This window comes from Caloenas nicobarica, chromosome 2, assembly GCF_036013445.1.
Source record: "Caloenas nicobarica isolate bCalNic1 chromosome 2, bCalNic1.hap1, whole genome shotgun sequence".
In the NCBI taxonomy this organism is placed as follows: domain Eukaryota; kingdom Metazoa; phylum Chordata; class Aves; order Columbiformes; family Columbidae; genus Caloenas; species Caloenas nicobarica.
The window spans coordinates 146,258,589-146,285,846 of NC_088246.1; the positions used below are offsets into that span (position 1 = coordinate 146,258,589).

At 37.3% G+C, this 27,258-nt stretch overlaps 1 protein-coding gene across 1 annotated transcript; it reads right to left on the reverse strand.

Annotated features, from left to right (window-relative positions):
* Positions 1–1,857: 1,857 nt before the first annotated feature.
* Positions 1,858–25,833, reverse strand: EIF3E (eukaryotic translation initiation factor 3 subunit E). Its single transcript, XM_065628962.1, has 13 exons — positions 25,718–25,833; positions 23,858–23,972; positions 20,804–20,921; positions 16,864–16,906; positions 16,292–16,396; positions 14,028–14,153; positions 12,584–12,708; positions 11,356–11,482; positions 9,250–9,351; positions 8,147–8,256; positions 3,320–3,422; positions 2,948–3,082; positions 1,858–2,027 (listed from the first exon to the last, which is right to left on the reverse strand). Exons 1-13 carry the CDS (start codon positions 25,805–25,807, stop codon positions 1,989–1,991), a joined length of 1,338 nt encoding a protein of 445 aa, XP_065485034.1. The 5' UTR covers positions 25,808–25,833; the 3' UTR covers positions 1,858–1,988.
* Positions 25,834–27,258: the final 1,425 nt, after the last annotated feature.

The following is a 27,258-nucleotide window of genomic DNA, read 5'->3' on the forward strand; positions in this document are numbered from 1 at the left end:
AAAGGACCTCTGGAGGTCACCGAGTCCAACTTCCTGCTCATAGCAGGTCCTAGTCCATCAGGATGGTCAGGTACTTATCAAGCTAAGCATCTCTAAGGGTGGAGATTCCATAACCTCTCCAAGCAACTGGTTCCACTGTTTGACCATTTTAATGAAAAAAAATTATCCACCCTTAAAACTAATTGGAATTTCCCCATGTCCCAATTTGTGTCCATTGCCATTCATCCCGGCTCCACACACCTTTAAGACCAGCCTTGATGTGAATCCTCCCATTCAAGGGACTGAAGACAGCAATAAAATCTGCTCTTCACCTTCTTTTCTTAAGGCTGAACATTACTCAGGTGTCTCAGTTTCTCCTTGTATGTCACATGCTCTTGCCTCCTCGCCATTCTGGCAGGCCTCCACTGGATTTGCACTGGAGGATCAGTATCTGCCTCGGATGAGGAAGCCCAAAGTTGGTAACAGCAGTGTTCTCAAAAGGGGAATATCATTTCCATGAACATGCTGGTTCTGCCCTGCTAATAAACCCCAGACAGGACACTGGGGTTCTGATATGGGCATGTCTCTTTCCACAATGGCACCTGCTGACTTGTGTTCACTCTGCTGTCACCACATCCTCAAGTTCTTTTCTGGAAAGCTGCTTCTGATTTAGTCCACAACCCCTGCCTCTACTGCTACATGAGGTTATTCCATCCCAGGTGCAGGACTTGACACTTGGCTTTGCTGAACTTCAAGATGTTCCCATCAGCCAATTCCTCCAAACCTGCTGCAGTTCCCCAAATTGCAGCCCTGCCCTTCAGCGCATGGACTGCTCCCCCCATCATTTGGCATAGTACAGGATTCAACATGGGAGAGTAAAGATAAAAGCCTGCCAGAAAAACCACTTCTAAAGAGAGACAGCTGCCACCTTCATGGACAAATCAGTTCCTGCAACTGTTTCCCAGGCAGCATTTAATCGGAGACAGTAAGGAGGAGGGTTGTCAAGTTAAAACAACTTTCCATATGTAGATGAGCTCCAGAATTTCAGGAGCAAAGACATAAAAAGGTACATAGTTGGAATAAGGTGAAGGACAGCCATTAAGGATCTTGGATTTTCTGGCTTAGAGGTGCTGTGATATATTCTGCAGTGCAAAGGTGCTAAGGAAACCCAGGGAAGTGTGAAACACTGGCTGAAAAAAAAAAAAAAAGAAACTTAAAAACCCCTTCAAATTATGACAGTTGAACAACAGATGATTTGGTTGCTTCATGTTTTTGTCATGAATCTTCAGAACTTCAGATTGAGATAAAAGCTTGAAACCATACCCAGCTCATCAGCCAGACCTTTTGAAAGACTTTTTCCCCCAAAACAAAAAGCTCTACTCCAGAGAGTTTCCAAGACTGGGCAAGACTAAAAAAAAAAAAAAAAGATTCAAAACAGGAAAAATTCTGAAGCATGAGGACACAGGTCTATCCAAGTTGTTCTGAAGGTAGATTATGTCAGGTTTTGTAAAAGGTGTAGGTTACGCATGCCTCCACTCCACCAAGCTTCTGTGACAAACGAAAACACAGAAGTGCAGAAAAAGATCTTGGTTTGGCCAAATTGTTCAGTGGGGATCCATTTGTTTGTACCATCTGCTTTTAGCTTTTTTTTTTCTAACTGCAACGTTTGCAAAAGATAATAAATAACTATAATTCCCTCCTTCCAAGCTCAGACAGCTGAGAGCAATAGCATCCTTCAGTACAAACAAATTAACAGAACTGACATTTTAAAGTTTACACACTGTGATCCAAAATGTTTCAGAACACCATTATGCTAAAAAGCTCCTATACGACATAATTAAGTATCTAACTATTTAAGTTAGAAAGATGCACAGACTGTTAAAATTAGCCAATTTTATTCAAATAATGTTAGATGGAACAGATAATTACTTTTTCTCAAAAGTTTCATATTTATGTGCTTTTTAGTCAAATGAAAACTGATTTTTTCCCCCTTCTCTTGCAAAAACATTTCAGTAGAAGCCAGAGTCTTGAGTAGCCCAGTTAGGTGCCTAAAAATAAATAAATAAGGATCAGTAGAAATGAAATTACTATATTATCTGTTGGTTACTAAAATTTATGAGAAATCATTTAAAAACTTATAATATTGACATATGGCTATGAAGCGGGAATATTGTTAATTAGTGAAGGATGTCCTGTTAAGTTTAAAGTAAGTGTTAATTACAGGATGTATTTCTGCTATATCAAGTTGTACAGCATGAGTCTCCAATAGCTAGTAGTTTCAAAAGGGAAAAGATCTAGATAATAAATATAAAAATAATTTGGCAGCTATATTTTTTAGAGAAAATATTATCATGTAAAGGTTTAATGTGACTCCCCTTTAATGGAATAAACATCCACCAGCGCTTGTCCAGCTTTCATCAATATCTCAGCCAAGCAGTGAGGAAGCCAAATAAAACTTTTAATATTTTTTAAGTTCTTGTAATTTTTTTTTGTGTGTTTTGTGGCTTTGTTTGTTTGAGTATATGGCTAGGTCCTTAGTGGACCTTGGAGTCACACACCTTACACTGTTCTCCCTCACAAAGCTTCCCATGCTGTAAGGTGGACAGAGGCAAAACCAGATGATCTTGCCGACTTTTTATTTTCACTGGCTGACCTAATTATACTATCTAGTACTACAAGAAATGGGTTTAACAGGGTCTTGCACAACTCCTCCTTCATTTTCCACTCTTAAGTATCACTTACTCTTCTCTCATTACTATATCCAGATACTTTTTCAAGTGGGGATTATACTTCAAAAATAAAAAGTACTTTCAGAAATGTCACCCTTCAAAATTAGCCCTTTTCAGGTGGTGAAGACCACTTAAAGGAAGTAGAGAACCAAATTATGACAAACAGGTTAAGAATTATATTTAACATATCTCACAAAAAAAGGTAGCAGGAATTTAGAAAAAATGTAATTTATACCAACCTCAGATCTACCACTCTGATTCAATTTCTTCTCAATATTCATAGCCAACATTTGACTACGAAAAGACAGGCTTTTGGTCTTTTCAATCACTTGTTGATAAGGTGAGACTGCATTGTTGCCCATGACTACGTGGCCCTAAAAGACAAAGATACAGCAAATTTAACAAACACTCAGAATGCCTCAGTTGTTAATCTATTGCTCCGCTTTCAGAGCTTTCACAGGTCATCCTGCACACAGGATCAAAACACAATAAATGTCATGGGCAAAAAAAACCCAAACAGTGGAAATTCGAACTCACTGTTGCTAAATTATGTAAAATATATTTAATGAAAGATTCAACAAATTCACTTGGATCTGTCTGTACAGTCTTACCAGCTTGGAATCCAATTTGGCATCTAACCGTGCATTTCGAATCAAATTGACAATCCATCTTTCTGCTTCCTCAGGAGTCATATTTAGTTTATCTGCCAACATACTAAAAGATAACAGACTTATCAAAAGGTGAAAGAGAATCCCTCTGATGCTGGTAAACACAACTAGAGACTACAGAATACAAGTTAAATAAACAGAAAATTTGGCACAGCCCAAGACTTATATTTAGCAAATAGCATATACCTGGGAAGCACACTTTTATTCCACTGACATGACTTTAAAGCTTAAATACATGCACTCCTGCACATCTCCCATCCCCACTGCTTACATCCGGACATTGTGAATGAGAAATTCCCATCCTGAAGTATATACTTAGTCATTCTGAACTACATCTTGCATTTAAATCCTGACCCGCACAATTTTAATACATTCCTATTAAACCTTGCCTATGTCAACATTCTTTGGAAAATGATCAATTAAGTAATCACAATATAAAATAGCAGCCATCATTATCAAGAGAACAATCAAATTGCTTTAATTCTTATTTAAATACAGCCAGCAGTCAAAAAAATTTAGACTAATTAGTCCAGGAAAGTGTTTAGTAATCAACTTCACTCTGATGTTTCAGGAACAAGAGCTACAAGATAGTTTGGTATAGAAGATGTGACAGATATACTATGCACAAAGTTCTTGCAATTTCAAGGAGGGATGGTGGGGCAACACAAAGAACGGAAAATCCTTAATGAAACAAGCACTCTTGTCCAGGAATAATTCCTGCCGATGGCATTTCCTGTGGCTTTCCAGCCAACTCCTGCAGGTTCCTGCTGGCAGTTGGCTCCTACAGGACATTTGTAACGCTCATTCTTCCATCAGCTTTCAGACTAAGGTAACAAACATGAGGTAAGAGCCACAGACATGACCGAAAAAGCCAGCTGGCTATGCTGAGTTGCACAAGAGGTCAATTTCTCACCATTTTACAGAATCTTATTTAAGCATGTTTTTCTCTACCTGAAAAAGTAATTTTCCTCTTGACAATTAATAGTATCAAGCAAATACTTCATAGTCTATCAATTATTAGCTCATCTGCCTGGCTAGACTATATAGTCTTTATACAGTCTTCTCTCCTATATGTTCTTGATCTCTCACCCTCACCCCAATGCTAAAATACATTCCACTTTTTGTTGCAGATGACATGAAGTGAGGTGAATACAAAATAAGTAACCTAAAATACTGGACCTACAGTGAACTCACTTTGGTGAAATGACACAACTGGTAACAAAGTATCTGGTGTCTGGCAAAAGCAAGGGGAAGTAAAATCCAACTGCAGTTCCTACTGTTCCACTAGAACTATGGTTGAATTAGCAATTGTAGAGAGTTAAGGTAGACAAAAGAAGGTATCAAGGATGTAAATTTTTGTGGAATTATGAGTCATCTAGGCAGAATAAGACAGATATTTCAAGAGGAAGAAACTATAAATGTCTTTAGTTTCATGTCAGGTGCTTAACATCACTGATTCAAAAGGTAGTAAAGCAATTTCAAACTGAAAGAACACAGGGTAGGATGTATGTATGTGTTAGGGGAATTCTCATATTTTTCTTTTAGAAGCACTAATAGGATTCAGATAAAATAACTCCTCCTCCAGATGACCACAGCAATGGCTACTGACACTACACTGGGGATTAAGCAACCTACCTTTGGGATTAAAGTGTGGAAGCTCTACCCCTGGAGACAGTGAAGAATCAACTAGAGAAGGCCTTCAGTAGCATAATGGAACATTGCAATTAGGTGCACAGGATTAAACCAGGTGACTTCCAGAGGTCATTTCCAACCTACAGCACATAGATTTTGCTTTTTTGTTAACTTAAAGTCTCTTTGTACTTGAATGGAAGAGGGCACAGACTTCTAGACAGAAATTCCAAGCTACAAACTATAAAGTGTTTTATATCACCTAGCAGATAATTCTATCTTTTCCTATTATGTCTAAATTTTACCAGCTCAGCTTCTTCAGAGGTGGGCTTTTTTAAAACTAAGAAGTGTTACACGAACAAACAAAGCATATATGCAGCTACCTGGCAGAAATAATGCATCTCTGTACAGGTATTTTTTCCTGCACATGCATTGTGAAAACTCTCAAATCATAGAATGAAAATGACAAGGTAAAAAGGGACAAAAACCTATTTTATCTCATCTTCTAGTTTTGAGATTCACATGGCTTCAAAATTTTAATATAAAATAACCAAAGTTATCAAGTAACATCTTTTAGTGAAGTCAAAGTATGTGTATTAAAAAAAATAATCTAAAACTTTATCACACATTTGAAACAAAAGATGACCTTATTTCAGCACTTGTGGCAACTGGATTCTATTTTAAGGTCTCCTTGCAAGCTGTACTGGAGCAGCCAGCACCACCCAAAGTGCCTGGATGTACAATGTGCAACACATATAGCCAAAGTTTTCTCCATATTTGCAGAGGAAACACACTGAAGATATATCCTGATCACAATTATAAAGGCATAGCAGACCTCTCGCTAGTTTTCCAATTTGTTCTGAATAGTTAAACTGTACTTATCAAGCACTGTGGTACAACCAGCTAGTTTTCAACTCCAGGAATAGCAGTGCGAATCATTCGTGGACAAAGAAATACAAGAACTACGCCTCCAGTTAAATGTTTAATTAAAAGCATTTACACTGGCTAACTTCTCCAAAACCAAGTCTGAAATGCACTAAGAAATACTTATGCACCCCACTTAAGAAGCCCAAATCTAATGATTGCTGCAGCTTGCGCAGAAATTTAAGACATATCTATCATTTAAAACACAATGACCTACTGAAAAGAATTTCATTATTGATGGTTGATTCCACATGCAATTACCTGAACTGATCCATGGTAGGAAAAAACATGTCAATCTGAAATGTGTCTCAACTCCAGGTATATCACTTGCCTCAGAACACATCGTAATGCTCATAAAATAATGACACTGTTACCTATATTTGTGAATCACACATAACAAGGAGAGCCAACTACAATATTTTCTATCACATTTGACATTGAAATACCACATATGGCACAAAGAGTATGAACTGTAAAGTAATAAATACTAAATAAATGACAGCCACCTACTATAAAGCTTGATTTGTTACATAAAGCTTGTAATTTTGCTGTAACTAATCACTGGTACGTTATCCACAGTTTATCAGTATGCTTTGACAAAGATTTTAAGCACACTTAAGATACATCCTTCAGACTCTGCTCATTGACTAGAGTCAGATCAGAGAAGGACACTTATTAGAAAGAAATCTAGTCTTCAGTTAGAAAAGCTTAAATATCTAGTTTCATTAAGAACTTGTGCTTGAGTATTTGTGGTATTCACAATACTAAAAAAACATTTATAGGAAACAGCAAGACACTATGGGGTTTTTATCCTCCAGAAAACTCATCCCTAGGACAACTTAATTTACATTTTTTCTTCCACATACTTAATGAAAACCCCTTTATCCCTAAATGTGCAGTACTCCGCTTAAAGTGATTTCAGATAAACTATTAGCCTCCTTATAAAAAGGAAGTATGAAGTTTTGTTCACTGCATCTAACTCAGTTTACTATTATGACTATGCTTAAAGCAATACACCACAGCTGATTAAAATGCTCAAATTCACTGTTTGCCTTTTACATTGAATTCATTGGCTATTTTAAGCTGATATAAAGGACAAAAAAAATCATTTTCCAAATGCACTGAAGACATAGGTGTTACACATTGAAGAGATTAAAAGTAATAAGAATTTATGTTCTTTCTCCAACTCTACCTATCCAGGAAAAAAGTAATCCTTTCAATAGGCTTGCAAAACTCTCAGACAATCTTCTCTCAAGTCCTTTTCTTTTGAAATCAAGCAGTGTTAAATCACTTCCTCAGAGGACCAGACACACATATGCTCTGGATGCAAGCTGGTAACAGGAGTCCATTGAACTTGATCGATTTAACAGCTTTGGTTTTTGCTGTCTCAAGATCTCTGCACTGTTCTCTACCACTGAGATTTTTATAGCATTCAGAGTTCTTTACTTTTTTTCCTTTTTAATTTAAGGGATGTGGAAATAGGGGGAATGGGGGCAAAGGCCAAGTGGAAAGGGATCTCAAGCATGCATAACAACATTTTCCTGCTTAGTTTCTACAATAGAGGCATCGAAGCTGATCCATTTGAAAAGTCTGTTTTTATAAAATTAATTTGAGTAAACAAGAGACATCCTTGCTAAGAAAAACATAATTTGTTACAGCCAGATCACTCACTTTGTGCCACAGGGAATAAGATCTATTGTTTTCTATTTTATTAATGAAAAAAGTAATACAGTTCTAATAATTTCCAAAGAACGGATCTATTAGACAGACATGTATCTATATTTACCCAATACGAGTAAATTTAAGCAATTGCTATATTTGCAATTTATATTTAGTTAATATGAACACTCTGTATCAGTGTGTGTGGAACTGAGCTTGAAATTAAGACACCTGAACTTAGGCAACACTGGGTATTAAAGTCCCATTAAACCCAGTAGCAATCTAACTTGACACCATGAGAAGGCTTTATCTTGAAAGCATTGTTTGTTTGGGGTGGTATACAGGGTAAAGAGAGGTTGTTTTAAAGTTAACCACAAGAACTCAGCTTTAAAATATGATTGTTGTAATTTAAAACTACAAGACAATTATCCAATTAAATTGTCGTTAACGATTTTAATTTCATCTGATGACTGAATATTTTACTACTAAAATTCAGTTTGTCAAACTGTCACCCATGACCGATTTTTCTGAACTGCCATTATTAAGAAGTTATCTTACCCAATGCTGATACATTGGTGGATGCGACAAAAAGTCTCAAATATAAAGAGACGAGCGTTCTCAATGAAGTCCTCAAGACATGCCACTAAGAAGAAATCATTCACAAGCACCTGCAAGTGTAAGGAGAAAGGGAACACTGAGAACAAACATGGAAATAGTAATTTACTGGTAGACACTGTCAGTAAGCAAAATCAGTGAGCAGTACATTTGAAAACAGTTCGTGGTACATTCCAAGGTGTGGAGAAAAAGCTACAGACTTAGCAGAAACTACCATTGCCCTGCAGCTTGCTAAATTAAAATAGCATGCTAACATTATCACTGAGGTCTGACTCAAGAAGGGAACAAGGTCTACAGCTGTCGTAATTCTACTGAAGGTCCCTCCAACAGATAAATTTTAACTTCCCTCTCACATTGTAGGATTCTCCTCTTGCTTTGCAATTTGATCAACATTCTCCTTACCAAGCAAACCAGCTTACTCAGTAGCATAAGTGGGCCTATAAAATTCAGATTACAGGACCACCAGTCCTATTCAGTGAAGACAATTATAAGACCTTCTTAGGTGACTAATACTAATGAAAGGAAAGCCAAACTAGAGGCTGTAAGAACTGGTATTAATGTTCAGCTGTTCAAAATATTAACTTTTACACTAGGCAACTCAAGTGTCAGGTATTTTTAAGTGTTCATAGTAGACTAACTAAGAATTTCCCAAGAACATGCATTTAACTATCCTAATGTTATTTGACATTATTTTGCACCCCTACCATTCCAGGATGCAGTATCCTTCAGAACAAGCAGCAAGTCCAAGCTTCTCTTCAAGCACTTCCCAAAGCACTAATGGAAAAGCTGAAGTTCAGCCAAATACATGACTACCTATTCACTCCTTGTTCTAGAACTGCTTAAATATAATTTTAAAGCTCTATCCTCACTGTTAAATCTCTTAAGTGTTACAAACCAAGTTGTCAAAAAGCCCTTCCCCACACCGAGGAATTAAAGCTCATCAGAAAACACTGGAATCAATGGAATCAGGCCACTTCAAACAAATCAGGTAGCCATTGTGAATTTGAGATGTTTGCTCAAAGTCTTATAAATGTTATTAGCCTTACTGTTTCACACTCTCGCAGCTTCTTCTGTGCACCATCAAAATCAAAATTAACATACAAGCATTCCACAAACTCTGTAATAGGGTCCCTGTACGTGTAGGACTCCTACAAAAAAAAGTTTGGAATAGTATTAGAAATCAAGGCCACAAGATCACTCAAGAATTCCTTATATTCTTCAAACAAAATTTAATACTGAAACAAGTCCATACATCATCTTAAATAAAATACTAAGGTAAACTTCCCAATTCCTCTTATATAAGCTGCTTAAATGCGTGCATTTTTTCCTCCCAATAGTCAACCAGAAGTGTAGTTTCACCATCAGCATTCAGTGTCAGACTAGAGCTGGTTCTGTATCAAACATCCAAATTTCTTAAAATATCGTAGAACATCATAGAACCCCTCCTAAATTCTGATTTCAAAGACAAGTCCAACATCAAATCCTTCATACTTGGAACTGAATGATCATTCCATTTACACAGACAGCATAGCTAACACAAATAATGCTACTTTCTACATAGAAATACTTGAATTTATTTCAGCATCACAGGAATTACTCAACTTTCTTAACTACAAGGCAGAACACTAGATCTATATACATCTGTGTAAATTAAGACATAAACAAGCATCCTCTCTAATGCACATTTTAAGACAGCTCAACTCTGTCAATATCTGCTTTTTCATACAAAAACGTCAGCAGATTAAAGGAATTACTAAGATTTATTTTTCTGGATCAAAGATATTTTTCCTTCTCAAAAGAACTGTATTTACAGTCTCATTTAGGTTTAACATTTTCTATAGAAAAAGGGTTTGTTTTCTAATCAAAATTTTACTTGCTAACCACATTGTTAAGATTCACTATGTAAAACATTCTTGTATCAATCACCTTTTAAATTTAATAGAGATGAACAAACTGCTTACCTATCAGTTCAATACTTGCAGAAGTATTGCAAGTATTAGCTATCTCTAAATGCTAGTAGAGCAATCAGCCTACCATTCGACATTTGGCAAATCAGTTCATTCAAGGCTTTGTTTTACACAGTCAAATCACTAGTTTTCCTGTCTGAGCTGCTTTCAGATCTATAAAACCTCTACCACTTTGTGATTTAATATAGTGAATGATACAGAGTATGGAAGTACTAAGAAATAAGTATCTTAGCAGGTATTTCAAAAACAGAGCCAACAGTTGGTATTTTCAAAATGAACACCCTAGCAATCCTTGTTTTATTCCTACCAATTGTGCAAGATAAAACAAAAGAAAAAAAAATTGTAAAATGTTACTTTGCTTTCAATATTAGAAGCTCACATTACATTAGAAGTTCAATATTAAAATCACATTTTAGTCTAAGATAAAAGATGAGTCTTAACACTTCAACTAGTAGCATAAGAAGCTATAAACTTCTTTTGTGAGCACATGCTTAAAAGCAGATTAAGACGTGCTTAAAATTTGATCTTTGCATTGATCGTGCTTTGCATAGGTAGGGACATCCATACTTTAAGTGGATATAATTGATTGCTAGCCTGTAACAACTGCACTGTCACATATATATCATAGTTTATTATTCAAAATATGTTATTATAATAATGCTTTTCTAGCATGATGGCTTGTACACAAGCTGCATGCTGATTTCGACTAAAAGTCTTTGCCATAACCCCCTTGATTGCTATCAAGCACAACACTTATTGCTCTTGTCCATGTCTATATCCACATATAACTGACAACAGAGGTGTTTTCAAGACGACGCACATGAACACAAAACAATGCACACAGCTTAGTGGTTTTGAAATGTAAACTAGATCCCTTATTCACACAATTTCTTGTAGGGATGGCTGTAGAAGAAGAATCCAAAGCCATTTTACATATCTCACTGAATTTTCTGCATTTAATCATACAGAAAAAAAAGCAAAATTGAGAACATATTCTATTTTACTCATTGCTTGCTGAAAGGAGGAAAAAATGATTCTGTTCTCCCACTGATTGACATGCGTTTTACTTCACAGTGAAAAATTAGTTCAATGAGAGAAAATGAGCAACAGGCATATTATTAGAAGAAAGTTGTCATGAAGTCTCAGTAAAAGAGGACAGAAAATAACAGATATTTCAGTCCTTACCTGCTGAATAACCTTGACTAGATCTTTCAGCACTTGCCTACGTTTTCGAACATCCTTATTTGTTATGACTGCAGTAGTCAGATATCTGAGGATGTGTGGGCACATTGTCTGAATTGCATTGAGATACCTAGAAAGCAAAATTTACATAGAGCTCAGATAATGCAATTTTGCATCAAAACAGTATTAATGACAAATAGCTTACACTTTTTTAATGCAATACAATACTGGGGTTTATGACTGACCATTTATTCAAACATAGGAGGATGATTCATTTTTGTTAACCTTGTGATAATCCTTTCAGACAGGGAGAGGAGGGAGGGAAGCAAGGGGAAGAGAAGGCAGCAGTGCACTGGGGAGAATAGCAATGGGGCTACCTCTGCAAAAGAACAGTCCACATGCTTAGTTCAGGTCAACACTGGTCTGTCAGTTACAATGATTTCACAAGAGGGGTTTGCATGGGCACACAGAACCACAGGAAGTCCTTCCTTGTATCTCCATCCAAGGCTGCAACTTTCCCCTTCAATCCTCCAATAAATTAGCCCATACTTACAAGCGAGAAGTATAAATTAAAATTAAAAAACAAACCAACGCATATACCATGAAACAAAAAGGAGGTAAAAAAGCCCACTACAAATTACCAGTCTACTGGGATCATAATCCAAAAAATTCAACTGCTCTTCTTTAGTACTATTTTCCTATTCTAATACATTACCTCCAACAAGGTACTAAAAGGAGGGCAAAGACTTAACTGATTTCTCAGTGTTAAGCTCTTCTAAACTCCTGGATCTACACATAAATTGATCCTCCCACAAATGGCTATATAATTTTATTCTTCTCAGATTTTCCTCAAGAACCCTCTGTAAATAGGTTTTGTAAAATCAAAATGGAACAATACCTTCCCCTACAGTCCTAGAAGATGTGGAAGGAGTTGGGAATCTAGTAAAACCAGTTATTCCATCTCCCACAAGCACCAGAAAAAAAAAAAGACTGTTCCTTCCTACTTCACTGCCCATTCTCCTTAAAAGGGAAGTAAGACCATGAAGAAATGCAGATTATACATAAAAATTCAAAAAACAGCTCAGAAAAAAAAAATATTCAAAGTGTTAATATCATTAGAACTTCTGAAACAGGTTGAGGCTTTGGGCTGAGAAGTGTTTGACAAGGCTGCATATTCATCATCTGCCTTCATTTTGATTTAAAGATCCCAACACAGAACAAAACAACTTACTGTGGTTGATAGAGAAAAAGGTCAATGATATTGTCTCTCCCTTTAGGATGATTAAAAAACACAAACAAAGACCAGTGGATGAGCCATGTTCTTTGCTGAAGAGACTGCAGGGGAGAGCTGACAGACTGAAAGAAAACAATGTTGGTTTACATCAAATAAAATACAATAAGTTTGCATGAATATTAATGCATGGAAACCTGTAATTGTTCAAAAACTTCTCATTTTCCACTGGCTCCTCTTAGCTGTTATCACACTCAGGCCAAGTTTGATCTCCAGCTCTTTAAACTGTCATCAGTTAAAGATAAATCTGCTGAAAATTATAACAAAGATAAATTTTCCAATATTATATTCCACATTGTTTGCTAAAACGCATATTCTGTTATGGCAAGAGCAAAGATTTTAGTTCTCTAAAGACCACCACACTAACATAAGTTATTACTTCCCTTTTTAATCCGGAATTTTGTTTCTTGTACTCCCTCTTCAGATGTGATCTGAAGAACTACTTGGCTTCTCTAGCTTCTCAGTTTTTATTCCTCTCTAAAACCTCACAAGAGTTCTTCTGCCATATACTCTCAGACAATGATGAAACACCACCATCACTTTCAGCCAAGAAAGAATAATGTAACTATCTTCATTTGAACCAGCTGATACTGCACAAATAATGATTCAGCTCTAAGTATCTGTAATAGCTCCAAATTTCAGCAGCAGTTCAAAGACTGAAAAGCGATGTGTTGAGAACGAACTGACATAGCAAGTAATCATCACTCTGGAGAGCATAACCAGCTACTATGATTCTATCCTAAAAAAAAAAATATTGGAGTCTAATCGTAGAATCATTTCAGTTGGAAGAGACCCTCAGGATCATTGAGTCCAACCATAATGAACAAGTCAAATTTACTAGTATATTATAACCACATACGTTCATAAACATGAGAAAATTACAGAAGAAAATGTGTTAACATCAGTTATTTGCCACAGAGATAAAGAATGATTCAGGCAGCAGGAGATGAGGCGGGAACAAACCCAAAACACCAAATGCATTTTCAACATTCTGTTTCAGGAGAGTAAAACTCTTGCATTTCCCCATTTCAGATACGGCCACAGAAGCCCCACGAGCAAAGAGGAAGACTGAGAGGTCCTTAATCACTTCACTTGCTTGGAATTAGTACTGCAGCCCCACTCTTTCCCTTCATGTTCTTGGTGCTCATCTGAACTCAGGAGCTGGTGAGGAAGCTGAATTGGCTCAAAACTATTTCCAAAACAAAATTTCCTTGCATTTTCTATCAAAAGTGTTATTTTCATGTGAGAAGAGTATACTGTCCAACTATTCTTACCTAGTGAAAAGGTGGTAAACTATTCCTAAACAAGACTGCACAATTCAAAATAGTTGAATAACAACACCTCTAATTTCTTACCTTACTAACATGACAAAGATTTTACTTACATTATTATCTATTGTCTCCTTTAGTCTTGTGAGATCTTCCATGGCTGCATCCCAATTCTGCATCAGAATTTCAGATGCCAGTTTTCCCCACAGAGAACTCAAAGCATTTCTGTCTGTTGCTGGAACCTATTCTCAACAACAGCAACAGAGTAATACTCTTAGTATTTTTAAAAGTATTATTTACTCTAAAAAAATAAGAAAAACATTTTCTGGCACTAGTTTTAATTTACAAGTTATCAAATTTGCATCGTCCTATCTTTCCAAAGGAAACACCTTTTTTTAAAAAAAGCGACTTAAGTACAGAAGAAAAAACAGCAGCAAGGCTGCTAAAGTAGAAACTAGAAAACCCGATCAAAAAAGAAAAAAATGAAATGGCTGGGCACCAGATGACACACTGGTTCCAAGGTTTTCCAAGGCTTTTTTTGTTGATTTGGTGGGGGTTTTTTTGTTTTTTATTTCTTCAAAACACCACATAAAAATGCTTCTAAGTACTAAACCAAGGTTATTACAAAGCAAGTTCCTAAAGAACCCATGACAGTAGGTAACTATCTTAAAAAAACCAATAGTGCTCAAAGTTATTTCTGCTAATGCTGTGACAAAAAGCATACTTCCTACAGGAGTGTCCAGTAGAACTGCAACTTTGCAGCAGTGAATCTGCTTCCTGGAAGGGCAGTCCTAAGGTCAAGCTGTGTTAGTTTTATACAAGAATGAACTACAGTAGGTCATTCGCAGTGTCAAAATCTGTTCTCAGATCAGTTACAATAGTTCTTTCATAGGTTATGTTTCTCCACACAGAACTTAAATCCTTTCCCATCTGAATTATTAATAAAAGTACTGTATCAAGCCATTACCAGCACAAAAACACTACTTTACTTTATGAAATTAGTTATTTGACATAGATGAACATAATGCTAAACCCAGAATTAAAGCACAAAGAATTAAGGACAACTGCCCACCAACCTACATAACTTTTACTTCCCTTCTCAGCACATGGTATGTGCCTATAACACTGAAAGTCATATAGAACTCGTCTTTATCATCATCAGAATTCAGACCAAATTTAACTCATTCCTACTTCAAACCCTATTCTGATTAGTTATATTTCCCAATTTTGCTTCTTTAATTATAGGCAATTACAGGAAGTATTGTTATTTACCCTAGCAGCATTTCAGATGGGACTAAAAATTAGACAGTAAGAAAACAAACCTCAACATAAGAACCACTACAGCAATCACTCCACATATGAGAGAGATACACAGTTTAGAAGCCATTATATTCAAGGTAACCAAGGTACCAATTTAGCAGATACTTTTAGTTGAGCAGGTTCACACACACTGTGCTGGTTCCAAATCATGTAATTACAGTTATCTATCCACAATAACTGCATTTAGGCAATACAGCTGTTCTAGCTACAGTATCTGGATTTTCAAGCAGTTACCTTAAATTTCCATTTGTTAATAAAATGGCACATCTACCAACCACCAAAAATAAATTTACTGTGTTCGGATTCTTACAAGACACTGCATTTCCATTCTCAAAATTCACTTCAACCATTAACAAATTATATGAATTAAAAAAACACGAAAAAAGTTGCTTCACAGATGATGAATCTGGTTCTACAATTCTCATTTAAGCTGTTTGTATTTCCTAGGCAGATGACTTAAATCCATCACAAGATTCAAGAAAAGGCAGGTGACAGACAGTTCAGATGAGAAGCTGGCAGCTCACCATTACCACCTACTACATTCAATCCACCTGCAAGTTTTTCACTACTGTTGAAAACATCTGCACACAAAAACAAGTATTCATGGGTTTTATTCATTTTTTATGTGTTTTTGTCATTCTGAGGTGGTGGGGTTTTTTGTTTGTTTGTTTTGTTTTTTGTTTGTTTGGGTTTTATTTTTCCAGGATACATTTACAGTGAGGAAAGAAGTATTACATATTTAAATGTTACCACAAGACCTACAAATTCAAAGGGCAGTTCTGAATTCAGTATAAAAATAATGGAATTGCTAGATTATAGTCAAGGACTATTATTAGCAGTTAGTTTCAACTTTTCCTTGGTGCATAGTCATTGTCTCAAAAAAATTTCAAAAGTATTACATTTTAAGAATTAATACAGACAACTTACTAGTCTAAGTATTTCATTGAAGAAAACAAACAAAAAACCAAAAAAAAACCCCCACAAAACACAAACCAACAAAAAAACTCCACCACGTGAACCAAGCAAACCACAAAACAAAACCCAAACATCCAGAACTTACCAGAACTCTAAAGAAGTAGAGGTACTCTGCAGCTCCTGAATAATTACCACATTCATACTGGAATTTTGCATACCTGTAGAGTGTATCTAGGTACTCCTGCCTAAACTGAAAGGGAATACAAAAGAGCTTTTCTCACTAGGAAGAAAGAAAAATGCTATTACAAGCCAAGTTTACTAATTAAGTAACCTTTGAAGTCTTTAGATTCTTTGAAAGACATTGTACACAAGAAAGAAAATAGGAAACTATTATACTCTTAATCCATGCCATTGAATTTAAGATTATACCAACACTGGAAAAATGGTGAAATTCTGTATCATAAAGTAAAGCACACCTTAGTTACAAGGATGCAGCTAACATTAAATTCCAGCTTTATTTTTCTTTGTATAAAAATTAAAAGTTCAACGACATTCAAGTTAAATATGTTATCATTAGGAATTCTGCCTATTAGCTACATTGACATGAGACAGGGCACAAAGTCAGTCCATAACTGCTCAAAGCTGTTGGCTGTGGGGGAGGTTGGACAGAGACATTTAGAAATAAATTCTAACAGATATAACAATTAAACCACTTACACCATGCTTCTCAGCTAAATAGTCAAACAGCATCCGACCGTCCCTATAATAAAAAGATAAAAACTGCTGTTTTTACAGAACAGATTGTCACCATGCAACACACTACACAACCATTAGCTGTTAAAATACTCAGAGTATAAATTTGAAGTGATACTTCTCTACTTGCTGTGCAAAAGCAACTGCAGAAATTGTGAGCCAACTACTCCTAAAGTGTCATGACGAAGTTTCAAAATCTTAAAATTACAATAAGTTAAAATGGAGAAAGCCACATGCAACAATGAAAGTGAAGGAAGGGTGGAAATTGTTTTAAATTTGATGGCACCCTTAGCTTTCACTATGAAAGTTAAATTCTGATTTAGAACTCTTCCCACTCTCATGTTCTAATCCTACACAAGTTACTCTAGCCAAGCAGTTTGAATTTAACAGGAGACAGGCTAAAAATGGGAAAGACTAAAATAAAATAGAATTAGAAGTGAAACTTATCCCACTTAGCACTGGCACACAGTAGTTAACAAGAATACCACTACCACAGCAAATGCCTGCAGAATGCACAACTATAAACAATAATACTTAGTAAGTTCTAAACATCTATGCCACATATGATCATACTTCTGATGCTTTTTTATTCAACATGAACAATGAAAATACAAGTAATATTATCTAGATCAACAGAAAGTTCAGGCCTCCAGCAGGCAAGCATGAAATTATCTACCACCAGTAAGTCTCATATTAATGACCACAGGGCTTAAGATACCTGTGGTATTTTTAAACACTAGTTAACTTGGTGAATAATTTCTTATCCAGTATCTGCAATGAATCTTGATCAGCTCCTAGAGTGAAGTTTTAGCACACTGGCTTTTCAACGCAATAAGAATTCTGTTCAAACTCTGCTGCAATCATCTGGCAACAAGAACCAGAGTTGAATTCATAAACATAATTGAATCCATATTCATAAACAAAGTATTTTCAATTTGGCACTTTGACTGTATGGACTGCTTTCTACAATACAGAAAGAATTAATGACATTTTTTCTATTCTCTAGCCCCACACCCCACTCAGCATACTTCTGCACCTGTAGCTACCCTCTACTTCATCTCTTCTGTGCATTCAATCACCTGCTGAAGATGAGTTGGACAACTCATGGAACTATCATATGTGATAGAACGTGTACCAAGATTTAACTGAAGAGGAGAGCACCAAGCTATAAATTCCTCTCGGGACAAAGATACAGTAGAAGTGTATATAGGGGACAATTTTCCCATTTACTCCAGAATTAGCTGTAAAGCTGTTTGTTTAAATAGAACTTATAGTATAAGAGTCTACAGTGAAATGGCACATTGCCAAGGTAGCTGAGAATGACAATCCTCAGTAATACTTATGGAAGCAATGAAATAGTCTCATAGGTTTCTTCCAGTGGAACATACTTCAAGGATGAGGAATACTGACTATTCTTCTATAATTTTGTAGTCAATGTCCTCCAACAGCTCCACAGAAAAAATGAAGTCAAACGTTTTAGCTTCTTCTTGAAAGAACTTCCACTTGCAAAGTCTCCTTGACACATCATCATCTATCATTTCCCAGACTTTGATCTTCCAAACAGCACTGTCATGGATCAAAAGCCATGATCTAAGGCCTTGGTAATATACAGCTCTAAATTTGCTATATATTCCAAATCACCAGCAGCAATTCAGTAAAGTCAAAGAATCAAAGGTTGCTTTCTACTATCTAAAGCACACTACTCAGGTCTAGACAGATGGACACCCTTCAGATCAATTCTTCCTATTACTGTATAACCCAAATAATCTGGATTAGAATTTCCATCAAGCCAATAACCAAAACCAGCGTTTCTGAGCTGCAACATTTTCAGACATTTTAAAAGCAAAAATGATATATCAGTTCTGAAACAGAACTTGCTGCATATGAGTAGCAGGGCTAATATTTTACAGCGTTAGATAAGTTATTTCTATGTGGTTTTTGATCATATCTCTTGCTTCCAAACAGTGTGTTTCTCATTTGCAGTAAGTGCTACTGATCAACCTCTCTAGATCAAAGGTTAAGTAACAGAACACAGTTCCCAAGAAATGCTATTACTTAGAATTGCAACAAGGTAATTTTTTTCTAGACCACCTATTATTATAAAAACTGGCTAAAAAGGCAAAGCAAGAATTGAACAAGACCTCTATACATGCATCAGAAATTCAATCAGATTTGAACAGGGTTGTGATAAGAAGTCTTTTCTTTAAAATTAACATAGTGCCAGTTAATAACTTGAAGGCAGTTAATCAACACCAACTGGGCCTTTAACTTTCAAAGCCATACTTCCAAAAGCTGTCAGGTGGCTTCTGGCTTTGTATAAACACCCCAGTCATAAGCAAATGAAACTCCTTTTCTTAATATAATTATCTGACATTAAAAATCCATGCTGAAATTGGATATAAAGGTGGCTTACCTATGCTAACAATGTTTTTTACAGCAGAAATGGAAGTATATTCTGGTGATATCAGAACAGAAAATAAAAGATTTTTCCACAGTGCTGGAAAGCTAATAGATTTCATTATTTCTGCTGACATCTTGTTACATGTGCACATTGAGGCCTAATGCATTGCACCTCACCATTTCTGCACTGACCAAGTTCTAAATTAGACTATAACAAATTCTGAAAACAATGTTCAGAGTGGAAAAAACATAGGCCAAAAGGGTTGATTAGGTTTCTCAGCAAGTTGGGTAAGAGTGGAAGGGAAAAAAAGGATGATAATCTGCACTTGAAACAAGGAATAAATTCTAATGAAGTTCCTCCTACTCTGGAGACCCATTTTCTTCAGGTGGGTTACTCCCAAACAAAGATACACCTCATCAAGAAGATTTCTGCAGGCTAGAAGAGTTTGTGCATTCAATGTTTTTCTAAGGAAATTCCAGAAGCAATGTTAGCCTTCCATATCAATAGATGCATAAAGCTTGCCAACAATAAATCCAAGTATAGGCTTCAACTTCAAACTGAAGTCAAGCCACAGGTACTCTATGTGATGTGGTAAACTCTATTTCAAATTCTAGAGCAGCTAAGGCCTAAGAAGGGATCTAATTTTCCAGAGTTAGACACATTTGCAACAGTAATAACAATGCTTCCTATGTAAAGGCAGACAAACAGTAATTTACACTAAACAAATACCTCCCACCTCTCTGTTTCACAGCTTCACAGTTCCTTTCTCAATGACTACAGCTGAACCTTTTCCTACAAGGCCCAATTCAGGCTTAACCATAAGAAAATTCTCATAGTCCTTAAATATAATGTGCAGACAAACTCATTCTACTTTAATTACTCCTGTAAACAAAGTGAGAAGAAACTGAATATATCTTAAAAATATTGTTATGAGCACTACCTTACAGCAACAACTTGGCCAGTTCAGGGTGTGAGGGAGGGTAAAGGAGAAGGAAAGGACTCCTGAAAGAAATACACGCCATGAGGCTGAAAAGATGCTTATCCACCAGTCTCCCCAGACTAAGATAAAGATAACATTCCATAGTGCTCTATGGAAGGTAGAAAGGGAGAGAGAACAGATGGCCTCCTGGAAAAGAGAATCTGAATTTTTTCAGCCTGTATTTCCCCTCAGAAACCCACAAACCACCCCGCAATGAAAGCTCCACAACCCACCTCAAATCAATCTTGGCTTTGATTTGACTGCACTGAATGATACCTGTCACTTGTCCTGAGTTGACTCTCATACACTAAGAACAGAAGAGAAGCTTTATGCACAGCACATAAAAGTGCTGAAAAAAGAGTAAATTGTGTCCAGCAATTTCAATTACCTCACCACAAGCACTATCTAAATATTGGTTAGGAATGAAAATGTCTTTCTTTGCAGTTGCTACACAGAGAGCATTCCTATCATCAACACCCAAGAGGTACTAACAAGCCATCCTACAAAATTATGTTAGAAATTACCTAGTGGACTGCATTTGCCTTGTAGTCTCTGGATCCTCAAACATCTTGACAATTGGTTCAGTTTCAGCTTGAAGCTGCTTCAGCTGTGCAACAACAGTTGTTCTCTTCTCACGCAATGCTAAACACAGAAACAAAAAAGATTAATGTAACGCCTTAAGTTTTTACAGAAACAAACCTGTAATTACATGGTGCTGACAGCACATTTGAATGTGTCTTCTCAATTCCTATCTCACCTGTCTTCTCAGTCAAGTCACAAATCCAGAGGTATCTAACAATTCATTAATTTAATAAAAAGCTTCCAACATTTGGTTCCTTCCCTCCTGCATGGAGTCCTAATCAAGCCACTAAAGACCAAGTATGGCTGGAGCAGAGTCTTTATTAGACAAGGTATCCTTAGTTTCTTCTTTAGTGGAAGCCTATCTTTAAAGTATATTCACTTACGTAAAATAATCTTGGAAAAAAGTAAACACCACTATGATACCAGTAAGATTAATTTTCCTCTAACTGATCAGGTTCTGAAAGCACATTTTTAAAATACTTAAATGAAAGTTTATGGGAAGAGTTTAAAGCAGCTCAATCTGCAAAGTTATGATTCTGAATACTATGCCTGCTTAATTAGAACATTAAAACTTTTATGAAAAATTGTTAGGAAATAGAAGTAACAGCTTTGGGTTGATTATTCTACACAGACCCAAACTTCCTCACCAAGTGCTACCAGTGCAATGAAATGAATTCAATAAAATTCAGAAGAGTCTATATGCTTAAAGAAACCAAACAAAGTAAAGAAAAACATAGTAGCACCCTGAGACTGGCTATATGAGCCAAGATACACATGGGATCAGAGAAGCCAAGACCAACTCCCAGGAGACAACAACAGTATGCAAGAAACCACAAAGTGAGCCACATGCCAGGACAATTGATGCCACAGTGAACCTATTAGACTTCTTTTGTGTTTTGAGTACATATACATTTGTAAAGGAGGTCCAAAGTGGATAACGCCATAATGGTGACCCAGCCTAAATTCAAGAATGACTTGCCTGACAGGAAGTGTTCCAATAAGGAGAAATTATCTCCAACTTCAGATGAATCTTGAGATTATAAAAGAGGAAGGGAAAACATATGAAAGAAAAACCACTGGGTTGACTTACTAAGAGTACAAAAATGTTTTGTTGTGACATGTCAGGCTATGTAACTGTGAGCTGATCTCATGAAAGACAAGACAAAAGCAACTATAAATTGTACAGAGACACTTCTAAGTATAATGGTGTAAGTGAATTTAGCCCTAAGTACTTAAAACTGTGAGGTCTTAACAAAAAAACCACACACAGCATAAAATTCTAATGAAGTCAGTAACTCCACAAATAAAAAGAACCTGTCTGTACATACATTCTGATAAGTGTTGATGCCTGAAGATGACAAAAACCAGAAAGATCTCAGAGTAAGTTAAGACCTTCCACAGAAAGCCGTACAAGCCAGCACCGTGAACAACTGGCTCTGTGAAAAGTACGAGCTCTGCTTAAGTTAATATTGTACTGTTGTATAAAAGCCAAGATCAAACAACAGTTAAGTCATCATATAAAAATCTTAGAGAAATGTTTGAAAAAAGTACAAGAAAAACATTGCAAGTGTGGAAACCATTGCACTACATTAAGTTAGAGCTCTCCCAGTGACCAAACTCATTCAACTTAATTGAAACCAAGACCTTATGAAATTACACACTTAGCAACCTGCTTAAATAAGTGGCTGTAACCAGAATATTAAAGTCAGACTAGTTACTTAGTGAAAATGTGCTAGGATTGCTATTTCTTGTGCTGTTTACTACTGATAACGGTAATATTCTTCTTCAACAGTTTAGAAAGGCTGGAATGAGGAAAGTAAGAGGAAGATCTATTCAGCTTGAGAAGGTCTGACTTTTTTTAAAATCAGCAGAACTGATAATTAGCCTAAAGGTGAAAGTTTCTTAGATTACAAAAGTGAAAACCCTGGTTCTCATTATTTGTTATTGGTCTCGTATATCATGGCATATACACCCATAAACAACAGCATCTAATGCTAGTATATCAAAGATTTGGTCAAAACACTGAATCCAACATCCGTAAGTCTATCAGTTCTCTTCATGTATTCCCCAAGAGGCCAACTGCCAACCCTGCAGTCTAAAGAGCCTGGAAAGAACAAGACCCAGAAAGTTGGATCTTGTATCTGATGACAAAAAAACTCCTGAGTCTCTTCCTCCTAAACTGCAGGCAAGACAGACTGTAGTCTCACTAGTTTAGAAAAAGGTGACATATTTCACAAAATGAAAAAAAGCTGGAGAAATATGTAGAAATCGTATATTCAAAGACGACAAAAAAAACCACCAACCAAAACACCACAAAAAACCCATGAAAAATAGAAATTATAGAACACAAGATATTATAATTTTCTGCCCCTCTTCAAACGCTCCTCAGGAAGACATACATTTAAGAAGTAAACAGAAGTTTCCAAAATAATGGAAAAGAGAATAAGAGATTAAATTTCATATTCATTATTATTATATTAATTCTTATTTATTTTACTCTGGATAAACAGCGATTCATATGTTGACAGAAGTGAGGAAAACATGCATTTTCAAAAAACATCTGTACCTCAAAGTCTAAAAATCAACCACGGACAGAGAGATTAATGCAAATACTTACAATGAAAACCTAGCCTTAATATACCAGATGCTTCAAGAAAAAGTTTAGTACTCCCAAATAATTGTGCAACAGTGTTTAATTGGACAGATGAAAAGTGAGTGCAACTTTATTAGGCTATTCGTTTTAAGTGCTTGAAATGACCAAATCAGCACTGAATAATTCACATGTCACTCAAAGACTAAGTTCCTGATAGACCAACAAACCCAAACTTCCCAGGGTTAGGAGATTCTATTTGTTTCAGTATTGTAAAACCTTTCATTAAGGCCAAAGTTAAACAGTACACTAGTTTTCAAGTGCAACAAGCAAATTACCATGAACTATTTATTATTTTAGATAGAAAGGTTGTAAAACAAGTTTTACTTCTAAATGAACAGCTTACCATGTGGAATTTCATCAGAATAAAGATTTTTGTACACATCCATAGCAAAATCCACCATGTTGGTATCACTAAGGAGATCCAGTTTTCCTTGGAGTAACTCTTTTTCATTGTATATCTGAAACAGTAATTCGGAACAGATTTCTTTCAATATTATGGAATATTTTCCAATTCACATTATGCAGTTAACTTTACGGCACAGTTTGTTTATACACTTTTGTCCAATTAAATAGTTTTAAACATCAAACCTCATAGCTTTGCAAGATCTCACAGCTCTGTCATTTAGTGTGCTTACTACACAGCCTCTCTACATTTCCAGTCTTGGCAAGATACCAGCAATTTCCTACTATTTATGAATGCAGGAACTTCAAAGACTAGTTAGAAGACAAGTAACATTTTACGTTACTATTCCTTTAGTAGGAATAGTAATCCCTGTTACAACTCATGGGGAAAAAAAAAAAAACACACAAGAAAAAACTCTGAATATTATATATTTTTATATATATAAGCACATATATATAATTTAAAAAATAAAGCCTTAATCAGATCTTCCTTTCAAAGTAGTTAACACTTTTTCGCAAAATAACATGCTAAACAGCGCTGACTAATCAAATAATTGAAAGTGGATCTCATAAAAGACACTCGAAATCAAACTTATAATTTAATTGTAGCACAGATTAAACCAAAATATGTTGTTAGATCTATAATAGAAGACCAAATTTAATTTAGCTTGTGTAATCAGATGGTGTTCTTCCAAGTCTGTCAAGTTGTTTTTTAAAGTTCCTACCCTATAATTTAGCCATGAGTTGTAAACTGCTCTTTGGTCTTCAAGTTGTAGATGAAGGCCTAAACTAGAGCATCCCTCAAAAACATATCTGCATGAGGGCTATATTAAAATTCAGCACATCACATTTTTGTGGATTCTGTATCTGAGATGTACATAAGTTTAATTCCGCTCAGAACACGATATTGTTTAAGATAAGCACTACAAAAATATGTCTGTTTCATTAACTTGAGATGATTTACAAATGCCAAAATACTAAAAGTGCCCCAAAGACAACAGACATCAAGCAAAGTCCATACACTCGACATGAAAACCAATTAGGTCATCTCAATGTATATATGGTTAACTGGTTCACTTCTGAAGCATAAAATAATCTGTCTTTTAAAGTCAAATCTTATATAGTTTTACACATTTTGTTTCCATTTTAAAACAGATGAGTGCTTCAGAGAGTTTAGCTTCATAGAAATATACTTTAAAAACAGACAACAAGACCAACAAGAGCCAGCACTAGGAGGGACTTACAGTTGGTTTAAACATAAATTCGCGACGATACAGTTTAAACTTAAGGTGTCTGCACTGACGGGTGTGACAGCACGATCGGCCGGGCCGCAGAGCCGGCGCAGGGCAGCCCAGGGCTCCCGCTGCCGGGAAGCGGGCACTGGACGAACCGCCGCTGGCAGGGAGAGCTCTGGCTTTTCCCTCCCGCGAACACAAGGAAGGGGAAAAAGCTGCAGCCCACCCGAGGGAAGGGAGCGGGCTCTGCGCTGCCTCACACGCGAGGCGCTGCGAGGGGAGCGGCTCCCCCGGGCCTCCCCAGGTCCGGCTCTCCCCCCCTCACCGGGAAAACCCACAGGCCTCGCCCTCACCCTACGCGGCGCAGAAGCCTCGAGCTCCGCCCTGAGGAAGCGAACTCGGAGCCGCCTCACGGGCCGGGCCCGGCCGCGCAGCATCTGAAAAAGGAGACGGTGGCAGCGCGGCCCAAGCCCGTGAGAGGCGGCAGCAGCCGGTGGTGCCGACTGCCGTCCCTCCGCTCCCCCACCTGCAGGGCCGGCTCCCCCGCCTCCGGGACAGCCACGTACCTCCTTGACGGAGAGAAATTCCAGCAGCGGGAAGACTAAGTGCCGGTCCAAGAAGTGTGCGATCTTGGTGGTCAGGTCGTACTCCGCCATCTTGGCGACAGGAAAGAAAAGAGGGAGGCGGGGCCCAGCGGCGCGCGAGGCGGCGGCGAGCGGCCTCGGCTCTTATGGGCTTTGCGCCTGCGCGGCGCCTGCGCATGCGCGGCCCTGCCGGAGGGCACGGGGAGGCGGCGCCTGCGCAGTGGAGCGATCGTGGCTGTGGGCGGTTGTCGGGGTGGCGGGGACGGGTCTGGCGGGGGGATGCGAACGGGGCATCTCCAGGAGCTTGGGGCGTTTGCTGTGTCGGTGCGGAGGGAGTGGCTGGGCTGAATCCTAGGCTGGTTTCTGCTCCCTCGCTTGAGGCGGCTGTAGGTTCCAGCTGAGTGCAGGGGCTGGGGCCCCGTGGGGATGAGGCAGGGCCTTGCCTGGCCTGGGCCCTGGCTGCTCCCGGCCCTGCCTGGCCTGGGCCTTGCCTGTGCCTTGGGCTGGGTGAAGGTGCCAGCACAGTGCGTTAATAACTGTTCAGAGAAAGCTTGTCTCTTATGATGTGATCAACTTGATAGAACTTGATCTCTGGAGTGGTGAATTTCTCTGAAAAGTGTAGCGTAGCTTTTAGGTGTGAGTCCAGCCCCACCACTTTGTGCTTGGTGTGGGAGCTTGACTTGTTTTAACCTGGTCAAGATGAACTTGAGGGAGGCCTAAAACTGTCTTTGGCACCAAGTGAAATAGTTATTAAGTGTTGGTCTGTGTTGGCCACGGTTCTGAGCTTTTAGTGGTGAGGATCTGATAGATGAGATGCGATAAGGAGGCTGGGAAGCTGGTGGACAGTGGTTTACATGGTGCAATCAAAGCAATTGTGGAAATCTGTTGTTGAGTTTAGCAGCAGAAACAGGGAAATCGCTAATATTGATAACTTGGATATTTCTTGTAGACAGGGTAAGGAAGACAGCAAGTTCACCATGATGTTAACTGACCAGAACATTGAAAGATATAAAAGGTACTTTTTGCCTTTATAGTTTGACAGTTTTCTGCTGATTTTTGTCAGGACATAGTGTTGATTTTAGTGAGTCAAGCCTCATCTCTTCACATAAAGTATGACTCAAACCTTTGTCACAAAGAAACTTTTCCTTCCCTGAGCAGAGGCCTAAATCATTTGCTTACTGAATCATATAACTACAGACTGTGTCTATGGCAACTACAGTAGCTGTTAATGCTGAATAGTGAGTTAATCTAGTTGTAGTACAGATTAGTTTTAGAGTTAGTTGTGTAAATTTAAATGGGAAATGAGAAATAGGAAGGTAGTACATTTACCAAGGCATTCTTCAGGCTGCTAGTGATGTTCTTTCTGTCTTAACAGAAAGATGTAAAGGCAACAGAATTCAGGATGTGACAAGCTGGTTTTCAGAGGTAAGTCTTCAGAGCAGATCAATGTTTACAATGGTAGAAGTTGTCCTGTAATGAAAAAGTATTTTTATAGGATGAATCAAGTCAGTTCTTCATGTGAC

Coding starts and splice junctions, on each gene's coding strand:
- EIF3E (XM_065628962.1), bottom strand. CDS start 25,807: ATGGCGGAGTACGACCTGACCACCAAGATCGCACACTTCTTGGACCGG. Junction 23,973..25,717: donor AATTTCTCTCCGTCAAGGAG/GTACGTGGCTGT, acceptor TTACTGTTTCAG/ATATACAATGAAAAAGAGTT. Junction 11,483..12,583: donor CTTTTTCTCTATCAACCACA/GTAAGTTGTTTT, acceptor TTTGCTTTCTAG/GTATCTCAATGCAATTCAGA.